Source organism: Amphiprion ocellaris, chromosome 4 (genome assembly GCF_022539595.1).
Source record: "Amphiprion ocellaris isolate individual 3 ecotype Okinawa chromosome 4, ASM2253959v1, whole genome shotgun sequence".
Classification (NCBI taxonomy): Eukaryota; Metazoa; Chordata; class Actinopteri; family Pomacentridae; genus Amphiprion; species Amphiprion ocellaris.
The window spans coordinates 33,181,869-33,194,516 of NC_072769.1; the positions used below are offsets into that span (position 1 = coordinate 33,181,869).

A 12,648-nucleotide genomic window follows, 5' to 3' on the forward strand; every position below is an offset into this window, starting at 1 on the left:
TTAGAGGGATATTAACGAAATCAGAGCTCTGAGAATGTATTACAGGGCAAATATGATATAACAAAGCATAATTTATTTAAAGAGGACATCAGGACATCATTTCAAGCTGTACTTCTATTATTTTACTTGCAGACCTCAGCAAAATGAGTCAATATGTTTATGATATTCATCAAATAAGTCTTTGTTTGGCCTGGTGGAATTAAATTAATCATCCTCCAACAAAATCCAACCACACAGATGCAGTGTTCCAGTATATCCAGGCTTCAGACATGAAACGTAGTGAATATAAACACGACACGTGCAGATTGTACACATAGTAATTTCCCTTTGCTTCACTCTATTGCCTTTTCTTGTTGAACATGCTGCACATTGTGCACAGTGCCAATAAAAGGTATTCAGCAGTCAATTAAATAAAGAAAATGTAAAATAACAAATTGCTAAGTATTAAACCCACACCTCCCACACCCTCCCAAAGTGACTCACTTAATTCAACAAAGGTGCAGTCAGTTGGTGCTAAAGTCACACATTTAATGAAATGGAGCTCATCTGAGTGTGGTGAATATGTGTCAGTGATCGTAGGAGAAAGACTCATGTATCTGGAAGGTCCAGTTACTGGTGAATCAGTACTTCTGGATAGAACTACAACATGAAGACAGAACAACACTCCAAGCAACTCTGTGAAAAAGTTATTGAAAAGGATAAGTCAGGGTGATGGACACAAGAAACTTTCCAAGTCACTGAATATCCCTTGGAGTCCAGTTAAATTTATCATTAAGAAATGGAATGAATATGACACGTGTAAGTCTGCCAAGAGCAGGTCGTCCTCAAAAACTGAGTGACCAAGCAAGAAAGAGTCAAGTGAGGGAGACCACCACGACACCTATGATTCCTCTGAAGGAGTTACAAGGTTCAGCAGCTGAGAGACTGTGCATACAACAAGTTTTTCCTGGGTTTTTCACCAGTCAAAGCTTTACAGGAAAGCGGCAAAGAAAGAGAGACTGCTGAAAAAAGCTTGTATTAAATCTCAACTAGAGTTCATCACAGAGCATGTGGGAGACTCTGAAGTCAACTGAAAGAAGGTTCTTTGGTATGATGAGACCTAAATTTAGCTTTTTGGCCATTAGAACAGACAATACATTTGGCGGACTGCAAACATTGCACATCATTATAAAGACACCATCCCCAGTATGAAGCATGGTGGTGGCAGCATCATGATTTGGGGATGTGTTTCTCTGTTTGTTCCAGGAAGACTTGGGGCATAGAGAACTTTGTTTCATCCACCTTGCTGAGGAACATGCGAGAAAAAGATCTAAGGAAGGCTATTGGCTACCACATGAAGAAGAGCCAATCACAGCACGATCCCAAGCAGAAAGGCGTGTCAGTTGATCAAGCGCGAATCAACTACCTGGAGGAGCTCAACGACCTCAAGTCATTTGGAGGGAAATCCTTTGGTGCCACAATGATGGTAGGGTTTTGTCAGTGTATATGTATGTATTTATAGGTTGGTAGTAGTTTTAAACCTCTTGTTTCTCTACACTTTTTCCACTTCAGCTGCAGGACAGGGAGTCAATGGTGACCCTGTTGGTGGGGGCACGTTATGGCGTGAGTCAGGTGGTCAACCACAAGCTGAGCATCCTGTCCACCCTCACAGAATTCACCAGCATCACACGCATCGAGCTGCTGCCTGAATCCGACAAGGTCAGCCTGGTCAAAATATACCTGCAGGACATCAAGGTGAGAGCCCAGAGGAGACACCAACATTTCCAACATACAAAATGAGCCAAAATATGGTACACATCTTGAATAACATTTAACAAGGTGGGTCATGTTAGGGTGTACACCAGTTAGCATTACGTGTTTAGCATGTGTTATTAGGATTTTTGTGTTTCACCTTCAAGTTACACAGACTTAGGAAATTGTGCAAATACCTTGGTGTACCTGACGTTGTGATGCAGGAAATTCAGCTTTTATGGAGGTTGGTTAGTTTTCTTTTGTGACTTTATGAGTTTGCCCAAGAACTGCTGATCTCCAGACAAGCAGTTTCTGAGCGTTTTTTGTTTCTGTCACATTTTTCTCACTGTGGGATCATTTTTAACTGCAATATTACCACCGTTTTGTTCCAGGATCATTGAAAAGTTTATAATCTGATTATTCTTTCTTGTTTTATAGTTTGCGGCTGACCAATAACAATACCACGTTGTGGCAGGTTTTTTTTTTTACCAATTTAGGTGTTCAGGGGTTAAGGGCTTAAGGTTGTAGCCACAGTAATACATTCATTTTGAAATTAATAACTCATGCTAAATTTACTCCAAGTGTCCTCACTACATTGTACATTGTAGGACCAATGAAACAGAGACTTCTGGAAACCCTACTGGCCCAGTTTTAGTTTACAAACTGAAATTTTTTAGGTTGAACAGACAGAAACAGAGGGTATTAAAAACAATAATGAAGACACTTTCATGTATTTTCTGATCAGGAATTACTGTCACTACATTCATTCCCTCTTATCAAGTGACTGTTCTCCAGAAGAAAATAAAGACAAGTCTTGACTACCAGCAGTTAATTCAACGTGTGTAATGAATTGCAGACGTTACTAACCTTGTTGTCTCTGTGAGCAGCTATTGTGCAGTTCAGGAAATCTCTGGTCTTACTTTTCACTAGTGCTGTGCTTGCTGTGCAGCCAGTCTTCTGCCTTAGGTCTACAACAGCAAACACATGCCCAGTATACCATGGTCGTGTTATTCACCTTTTTTTCTGTTCTCTTATTTCCAAAATAGAGTTGAAAGGCTCGTTTTTGTTTTAAAACTGCAACACAAGAGCATTCAATTTAACATGACCTGCCTTTTTAGCTGTTTTTTTTAATGGATAATTAATTTCTAAAGTCTATTGATGATCTGTTTGCATCATTTTGTGTATCCATTTATACACACACTGTGCAGAACTGCATGTCAACATTACTGTAAGTGCTTTTCCACTGCTGAAATTGTCTTTCCACTACATCTCTCATCTCCTATTCTCTTGTCTCTTTTCTCTTGCACAAAGCCCATCACATTACTATTGGAGTCAGCAGCAGCTAAGGATATGTCCTGCCTCATAGCAGGCTACTGCCGAGTTTTTGTTGACCCCAACCTCAACATCTTTCCCTGGATAGATGACTCCAAAAAGCACAGAGTCTCTGCTGAGGAAGGTACAAAGAAAATGCACATATATTGGAATATGAAGCAGGATTTCCTGTTTTTCTTTACTCTCCTGTGACAGTAAACTGAATATCTTGGACTGTGGACAAAATCAGGCATTTCAGGATGTCATCTTCGGCTTTGGGAAGGACTAGTTGACCTTTTTCACCGTTTTCTGACATTTTAGATCAAACAGCTAACTGAATAATTGAGAAAATAGTTGATTGAGCTCTATATGCAGCACACTTGTATGTTCTAACTTAGAAATGACTGTTGTAATGTGTTCGCAGGTTACGTGTCACGATGTTGCAGTGACTCAGATGACTCGTCAGACTTGGACATGGAGCCGCTGGTCCACCTGGTGTCCCTTGACGAGAAGCCTTGCCCCCGTCTCAGATGCTCATCAGACCCAGACGGAAGGAAAAGGAAAGACAGGGACAGGAGGAGAAACAAAGATGGCAAAGACAAGGGAGATAAACTTTGGGAGGATAAGAAAGTGAAAGAAGAAAAGGATGCTGACACAGAAAAAAAAAAGTCTCCACTAGACGGCAAGAATATAGGTAGAGAGCACAAAGACGAAACAGAGAAAGCGCAAAATGGAGGACAAGTACAAGTTGAGGTAAGTGGCATTGATGCCGGAGGAAAAGCTGGACAAGTAGGGAAGACTGTAGGTAGAGATGAGGCTCGAGCAGCAGAAGAGCAGCCGTCGATATCCGAAACTTCAGATTCATGTCACACTGACTCTCGTGTCCTCACCAGCCCCTCTAGTGACTCCCTCGATGCCCTGGAAGAAGACGACTTGATTTCTTGCTCTTCCTCCTCCATCCATCCAAACGCTCCCTTACAAAGTCACTCTTTCCATCAACTTCACCCTTACTCCCAGAGGCACGCTCAGCCTCACCTCCTCACCCCTCCGCCAGCTCACTCCCATCCCCTCATCGTAGCTCACATAGAGGACTGCAGGAGGTCAGGCGATGGAGCCGACCCCCAGCTCATCACCTCCGCCTCCTCTCAGGGCCTTCACCACATCCAGAAATGTTCAGGTAACCTCTGCTCTGACGACAGCTCCCTGTGCTTTGCTGAGCTCTCCCGCCTCGTGGACTTCCTGCCGAGCCCCCCGGAGGCTAGCGAGGAAGATGACGAAGAGGAGGATGAGCTGAGGAGGAGGAAAAGGACAGAGATGTTGAAAGAAATGGAAGTGGCAATGAGAAAAGCAGGCGAAGGTGGTTTTAAAGAGCATCTGTTGTCTCCACTCCCATCCTCCTCTTCCTCACATGTAGATTTTGTGTTTAACTTTGACCAAAGCGATACTCGCTGCTACTACAACATTTGCTCCAACATCACCCCCGACAGCGCTCGCAGCCTCCCCCACCAGAATGAGGGAGAAGACTTGAAGGAGGTAGAGGGAGATGAACCCAAAGCTGAAGGCCTGGAGACGATCCCCATCCTACATCCGCCACCCGGCTTTGGAGACAGCAGCTCTGACGATGAGTTCTTTGACGCTAGGGATCGCTTCACCTCGCCCGAAGACCCGACCTCAGGGGCCGTGCCAAGAGGTGATTGTTATTCTGTCATTTTCAAACGCTGTAGAGGGATCAAAAAGAAAAGCTGTGAACTCTGCCATCTAGTGGCTGAAGCATTTACTGTGTTTAAGTGATAAAGCATTGGATTACAGAATAACCGAACATAATTGCCAGGAAACTAATGGACCACACCTACAGAAATGCAGGATGTGAATGCTGAGCATAAAGATTCTTCCTGCAGTGTCTGGAGTTCAATGCAACCACACTTTCCTTTCATTCATTACACTTAATTGTTCAAAGATATTTACAAGTACAAAAACTCAAGAGCAGCACTTGAGTGCAATTTAGAGATATGTCGCTTTACCTGAGTATTCATAAGTTGTACTACAGCATTTTATATATCTATTTCACAACATTTTAAACTGAAAACTTTCACTCAACTACTTTTAAATTTGATTAGATGAGGTTCAACTTTACTTTTAATTACTAAGACAGTGGAATGCTTTTAAACAGAAAGGCAAAAGAAGCAGTGAAATGCACAATTTGCAGCATCAGTCTATACAGTACAAACAATGAACTGAAAATACAGCTCTACTTTCTAGGTGTTTTTCAAATGTCAAACACTGCTAATTAAATATAAAAGCAGTGGTCCCAGATTTTTTTTGCTTAGACCTAACTTAAACACAATCACATGATCACAAGATGAAATTAGGATGAAATTCACTGAAAACTAAATTATTAAAACTCACTAAAATAGTATAATTTTCTACAATAAAGCTATGCTCTTCCTACTGCATTAATCATCTGATGACCCTGTGTGATTTCTTCTGAGACTTTGATGAAAATTTGACCCCTACTTGGTAACCACTGGCTATAAAGAGTCCTCATCAGTAAAAAAAATAAAGATTTTAACCTTGTCCATATATTTTTTTATGTATGCTGGAGGAAATATGACCAAAATAAGCAGTCAGCACAATGGCTGAGCATTTCCCCCTGAAAAGTGTAGTGATGATAGGCTTATAAATAATGATTCAGACTTCTGGGTCTTCATACTTAACAAACCTAAAGAACCAATGCTGTCAAACCTATCTATCCTAAGTGTTTAGAGAGTAGTTTTACAATGTTTGAGCAGAGTTGTAGATAAGCTGATGTGCTCGAGCATACATGGGTGTGTGTGTATAGATATATATAGACATATATATACACATTGAGACCTTACTCTTTATGACAGGTAGTGTTTCTTTTACATCTTTACTTCAAAGAGTACTTTCCTTCTCTGCATTATTTTCCCTAGTGTCAGCATCCTTTAGGATAATATTAACTGAGATCTGTTGACTTTTGTAGTCCTGACTTGTGCCTGTATGCTGCATGCAAAACCACAAATGAGATGGGATGGCCATTATGAAGTCTGACAGGGCAAAAAAAAGTCTCTAAGTCAGTCACTGCTACTTGTATCTTGATTGCAAAGTGCTGAAGCACTTTATTTTAAAAACTGATGTGTCTGCAGCCTCTTGGTACAGCACAACACACTAATAGAAATAAAAGTGATTCATAATTTTTTTTTTAAAAGGTGGTTTTATAGGAATTATTCTGTAAAACTGGGCATAAACCTTCAAGCGATACAAAATCAGAGTTTTCATTGATCCTGTTTCCTGCTTCAGTATACTGCATATATAGTACATGAACTGTGATATATACTGTGCTTTTTAACACAAGTTTGACCAATGCCTTATTTACTATCTTGCAGATATTTGCACAGAGATGAAGCTGGACCTTCTCAGCACACTCAGCCTCAGTGATATTCGAGTCTGTGTGGCGGATGCAGAAAAAGATGGAAAAGCAAAAGTGGACAGAAAGGGCGAAAATGAAGAAGAGGAAAGCAAAGAAACATATTTCCAGCTCAGAAAAAGATCACGGAAGCGACGTTCGTTCATGGAAACTGATTTCACCTCCAGGGTGTCTTATCCAGAACCCGATCCAGAATCAAAGCAGGACTTGGCCTCCAACAGGCTTTGCAAAAACCTTTTAGCAGAAGCCACTGCTGCCGAGATGCTCAGTTCAGATCCAGAACCTTCAGAACAAACCCAGAATCCGAGTCCTACTGTCTCCTCGCTCACTCACTCTGAAGGGGAACCGGCTCAACTGGAGTCAAAACCCATCCTGTCAAAATCTGTATCACTTTCACCAGGTTCTCGTTCTGGATTTGGGTCTCATGAGCAAAGTCGAGGCCCAAAGTCGCCCTCCATAACCAGGAAGCAGGACATGGAGATGGAGCCTGATGCGATGGAATCGAAATCGGTGACAGATTTGGTGAAAGCGGCATCTCCTACCATTACTGTTGTCCGCTGCCGGGTGGATCCAGACGGGAAGGAAAGTGCTGACCGGAGGGGCGACGGAAAGGAGGAGGGGGAGGAACAGGAGGAGATGGGTGAGAAGAAAGAGGATGAAGACAAAGAGGAACCAAACGGGGTGACAGGGAATGGACCATTTACTTCTCATTTGTTTTTGCCAGAGACTACCAAGAATGAAGACGAGATGAAAGACGGGATGTTGGGATACTCGTCTAGCTCAAAGAGACCACTCATAGGAGCTGCAAGGCCACCAGACGCCAACACGTGTTTAACAGAAGTGAATAAAAAGGGTAGTAATGGTCTTTTGGTATCCCATGTGATTGGTCCTGATATAAACACATATATTGAGGAATATATGCCTGAGAAGTCAAGCCCAAAGTCATACTCACCACCACCTCCACCACCTTCATCCCCACTACCTCCATCACCAGTTCCTCAAAAAATTCAGGCGAAGGAGGAAGGAGACAGCGAAAACATGGCAAGCAAACTTACTATTTCAAATCATAAGGAGGTGAGTAATAATGCTAACAAACCACAGTCACGCGTAGAAGTCGCAACCAGCATTAATGATGTTAGTTCTAATGTTAGCGATGAAGTTACAGACAGTACCAATTCAGATAACGTGTTTGAAGATGACGACGAAGAAACCAACAATTCCTTAGTTTTATGTTCAAGTGACAAGAGAGATGACCACACTACAGCTGAAAAACATAGCATCTGTACTAATTCAGCTGCAGCAGGTAAAGGTGAGCAACAAATTAAGTCTTGTTCAAGTTCTGAAGCTCACCCAAGGATTCATTCTGTTAATTCTGATTATACTCGAGCTATAAACTCTATCACGGCGAAGCTTGGAGCTGCAACAAGTGTCATGTCTCCTGCTTTTAATTCAGGTGCTAAATTGAAAAGCAACGCCACCCTTCAGAATGTTTCAAATCAAAGGGCAGATAAGCCCAAAAGTGATTCCACCGTGCCAAGCACTAAAGTTGAAGAAAATTCAGTTACTCCTGGCTTAGCGAAGGCTAACACAGCTACAGTCCCAGATATTTCCAAAGAACCTCTGTCTCCACGTCACTTCCTCTTCCAGCCCTGTTCCCAAAGCATCATGGGACGATTATCTGCCTCAACGCTCAGAGGAAAGATCCAACAGCTGCCCCTTTATTTATCTCGATCCCAAGACACTCTCCATCAAGTTGGAGCTGAAAATGCAACCCCAAGTCCTGCTGAGGACAACAGTAAGGGGGACGCAGATATAACCATTAAAGTAACCGACGTCAATGATGTCACACAAACTATCAACTTAGAGATGGGGGCAAATGCTGAAACAGTAGAGTCAGACGATTCAGATACAACGCTCACAGGATCTGAGGTGGACGGGGAGTTTTTTGCAGAAATACCCTCAGCGAGGAGTTTAAGTTTGGGATCTGAAGTGAATGAAGTAAAATCTGAGTTGCCTGTTCAGACTGAGCCCAAACCACAATATCAAAATCAACTCTTGTACTCTGGATCCAACAAGAACACACCAGGTCCCATAACAGAGCCTCCAGCCTCCATCGTGAGCCACCTCCAAAGAGGCTTAAATATCGACACTCCTGGACCTGTAAAAGATCCTCCAGAACCAAACATCAAAGTCCTGAGTCCAGATGAAGACATTCCAGGTTACAAAATGAGCTATCAGTCACCTTCTATCCCACCTCCGATAGTGGTGACAACGCAGAATCTAAACGGGCCAGGACTTCCTTTTCATAGTCAAAAATTAAAAAGGACCAGTAGTGACAGACCTTTAATGGGTCTTTGCAGGCCTTTAGAGCAGAATTCAGACTCACCAAAGACACTTTCCTCTGGCTGCAGAGTGTTTACCATCTGTGAGGATCAGGCAAAGACCCCGGCCGATGTTGAATCCACTCCACTCCTGAAATCAGAGTTTGGCTGCGCCTCTGTGCTAGCATCTGGATGTGAGTCGGTCATGGAGGGTGTTCAAGTGCCGCTGGACGCTTGCGGCTGCCCGGCGGTTTATACCAACTGCTTCAGCGGGGGGGACAGCTTCGACGATGAACTGACAGTCTACGAGTTCTCTTGCCGGACTCAGAGCAGTGGTGTTACCCAGACCTCTGGGGCACGCCTTCCCCTCATGACCTCAGCCCCCGTTCCCTCTTTTCTCTCCACCTCCTCCACCCACAACTCACCCTCCTTCCCACGCTCCATCCTCTTCTCCTCCTCCACATCCGAGCTCAGCCCTCTCCTCTCGCCGCTGTCCGAGTCCTCCGATTCCTTCATGTCCCAAACGCACAAAGATACCATCGGTCGACTCGGTCAGCAGCGGTACCCGGAACCCCCAGCGGGTTTCCAGGTTCTCCGTGTTGACGTGGACCAGCTCCTTTCCATCCTGGAAAGTAGTGGCGGTGCTGTGGCAGGTCATAGAGGTCGCCACCCACGGGACACATGCCCTGCCCACTTCACAGAGAACAAGAGGGTGCTCCAGATAGAGGCTCGCCGACTGATGTCGGGCTGCCAGAAGGTGGTTGGGATTGGACAGAGCCCCGAGGAGATGCTCCATTCCCTGGCTGACAGTTTCCGGACCCTGGTGGAGCTGGCAGGTATATGCCTCTGGTTCTCTGGCTGTGACAGGTGCGACCGCAGGAATGCAGAGGCGGTCGCAGGTCTGGCGGACGTGGCTCGGTCATTCAGGGACTTCTGTCTGGCGGCAGAACGAGCCAGCAGTAAACGCAGCTGCCAGGATCTGAGCACCAAGCTGCTGGCCAAACAGTGTACTGCACTCACCGCCTCCGTCTTCTGCCTCACCCAGCTGTTCCGCACCCTCACCGCACTATGATCAGACCGCAACCTTGGAGGACTTTCAGGAAAGCTGTGGCGTGTAGCCCCACAATCATGAGGTCATCAAGTGAGCCCACAGCTGCTGCAGATGTGGGCAGAGTTTGACCCAGCGTGTTCAGATTGGGCGGTAAAGCTTGAGGCACAAAAACTCTGAACAACACAGAGCCACGAGGCGAGAGATCTTTGAGGTGCATGTGATGACTGACTATATGCTGCATTCTGTAGCCCACGAACTAGACAGCCGGAGTGGTGCAAGCTGCAAAAAGCAGAACCCGCTTGCATTCCAGTATTGAGGAACTGATGTACTTGAATGTATTCCATGTTACCTGTTTATTTATTTAATTAATGAGTTACGCCGGTGCGTCTGCGAGGAATGTCTTGGAAGGGAGAAATTTGGTAAATGTTTACAGGCAAAGAGCTTTCGATAAATGAGTAGCAGTGTGTGTAAGTAGTGGGCCTTTTACACACAAACACAAGCACACACAGAGCAAATCTGTCTTTGATTCATCTATTCATACATAGGCTTTTTATTTCAACCCGACAAATCATGTTTTAGTGACTTTCTGTCTCTCCTGCAGTTTCCTGAAGCTTACATTCTGTATCTTTACATTCTCCAGGCTCTCTGTGAGCACTTTTTTTTGGAATGTTACTGTTTACAAAAACCAAAACCTGGTGTAAGAGATGATGTGATCGAGCCTGAAGCTGTTTTGCCATTTTATAAGTCTCATAGTGGAATGCTGATGTATGCGCTTCATAGATATGAGTTTATGAAACAACAGTTTGGATGAGGTACGGTCCTTTACGCATTCGGTTTGTTGTCATTTTGCACAGACGTTTGCTATGATTTATGGAAATGTAATACATTTGCTCGCTTTCCTCTCATTTGTTTGTCAGCACTGTCTTTCTCCACCTGCAGTTAAAGGACTGAACCTTCGGGTGCATGGTGATGTTGCTGTCAGCCTGTTTTTTTTTTCTCTCCATACTTTACTTGTTTTTCTGTTTAGTACAAACATCGGGAACAACAATCTGCCGTGTGCAAGTAGAAGATACTTGCCAATAGTTATTTATGGTATGTTGCATAGTTTTATGAGAATTTTCAGAGTCTTGAGATTCAAATATTGTTTTAAACATCATAAAAACCTGCACACCTCTGGGGACAGTCAGAAAAGACTGACTTTGACTAACCTGTCCCTTACACTAAGTGCATTATTACTACAGATTTCCCAGTATGACCACAAATAGCAGAAAACCAGTGACAGAATTTGGCCCCAGATTAGTGCAGGATTACAGTTGTATGAGCGGTCAGTCAAACTGATGCAATCATCGGCTGACAGCCTCCTCAACACATCCATCACAAAATCATGTAAAACACTGATTTGCTTAAAGCTTATTATTGTGGATAAGCTGTTTTATTGCAGCATTTTCACTTGGAATGTTTCTTAAAGTACAAAATAAAAGGCTTGATGCACACTGGACCTGCATGTTCACTGGAGAAATACGTCACCACTTCAGTACTGGGAACACAATATATTGCAGACAGTGTTTCTATTTCTATATCTATTTACAATGGCAACTGAAACACTTTATTTATTCACCTGTATCTGTTTTGTTCAGTTTGGTTGCAACATGATATCATTTACTGTATTTTACTCTCAGTTTGCAGCAGAGAAGATTTACCATTATCTCAGTGTGGAAATTGCCCCAAACAAATGATGTTTTCAAACCATCATCTGTGCTCACAAAGCATGCGGTTATAAGCCATAAATGCATAGTTGTTTCATCAGGGATTTTATCTGTGAATGACTGAATGATGATGTCTGCTCTTGCTTTGTAATGCTCAACTCCCACCATTAAAAACAATGTTAAAATCTTTGTTTCATGATTCCTTTATTGCCCCTCCATCTGCATTTAACTCTTCTATAGTCACATTTTAATTAGACAGATAGATTAGACAGATTAATAATGGTCAGAGGTAATATACACAGTAAGAAAAACTGGGGCATCAAATATATTAATACCAGATAGATACATTCAATAGTGAATATTTATTTTCTAGCCTCAATTTCATATTGATTACACATTGTGTTCTCTTTACTGGTTAATGAAGGACATTTACATGTGTAAAAACAATACGATTGCCTATGATGATGTTACACATTGTAATAAAAACAGGCTGTAATTTTACATCAACTTGTGTAATTTTTGGCCTTTTAGTTCTTAATGATGTATTTCTTTAAGCGATGTAAAACAAAATATGTATAATTATAATCAATATAATTATACAACCAGATAATCATGGTGAATGATAAATAAATTAGGGCTGCACAGTGGTTCAGTGGTTAGCACTGTTGCCTTCCTGCTAGAAGATCCCTGGTTCCCCTGGGTCTGGGATCTTTCTGCATGGAGTTTGCATGTTCTCCCTGTGCATGCGTGGGTTTTCTCCAGGTTCTCCGGCTTCCTCCCACAGTCCAAAAATATGCTGAGGTGAATTGATGATTCTGAATTGTCCGTAGGTGTGAATGTGAGAGTGCTTGTTTGTCTCTATATGCTGGGACAGACTCCAGCCCCACCGTGACCCTAATGAGGATTAAGCGGTGTATAGATGGTGGATAGACAGATAAGTAAATTACACTTCTGCTTCTTGTGGCTGTAGTTTGCAGTTTTTACCACTAGAGGGCAGAAACATTTAATTTTTTTTTCTTGTAAAACCACTGTTGGGTAATTAATCAGAAAGGCAGAAATGCTGACTATCATTTATTCTAAACA

At 42.9% G+C, this 12,648-nt stretch overlaps 1 protein-coding gene across 2 annotated transcripts in view; it reads left to right on the forward strand.

Moving 5' to 3' along the window:
* The window catches only part of LOC111577337 (FERM and PDZ domain-containing protein 1), a 51,583-nt gene extending 39,833 nt beyond the window's left edge, over positions 1–11,750 (forward strand). For both annotated transcript variants that reach the window (XM_035954333.2, XM_035954332.2), the window contains exons 12-16: positions 1,246–1,465; positions 1,552–1,734; positions 3,043–3,187; positions 3,467–4,732; positions 6,447–11,750. In XM_035954333.2, coding sequence (XP_035810226.2) covers positions 1,246–1,465; positions 1,552–1,734; positions 3,043–3,187; positions 3,467–4,732; positions 6,447–9,880 — 5,248 coding nt within the window. In that variant the 3' untranslated portion in view covers positions 9,881–11,750. The remainder of the gene's footprint in view (positions 1–1,245; positions 1,466–1,551; positions 1,735–3,042; positions 3,188–3,466; positions 4,733–6,446) is intronic.
* The last annotated feature ends 898 nt before the right edge of the window (positions 11,751–12,648 follow it).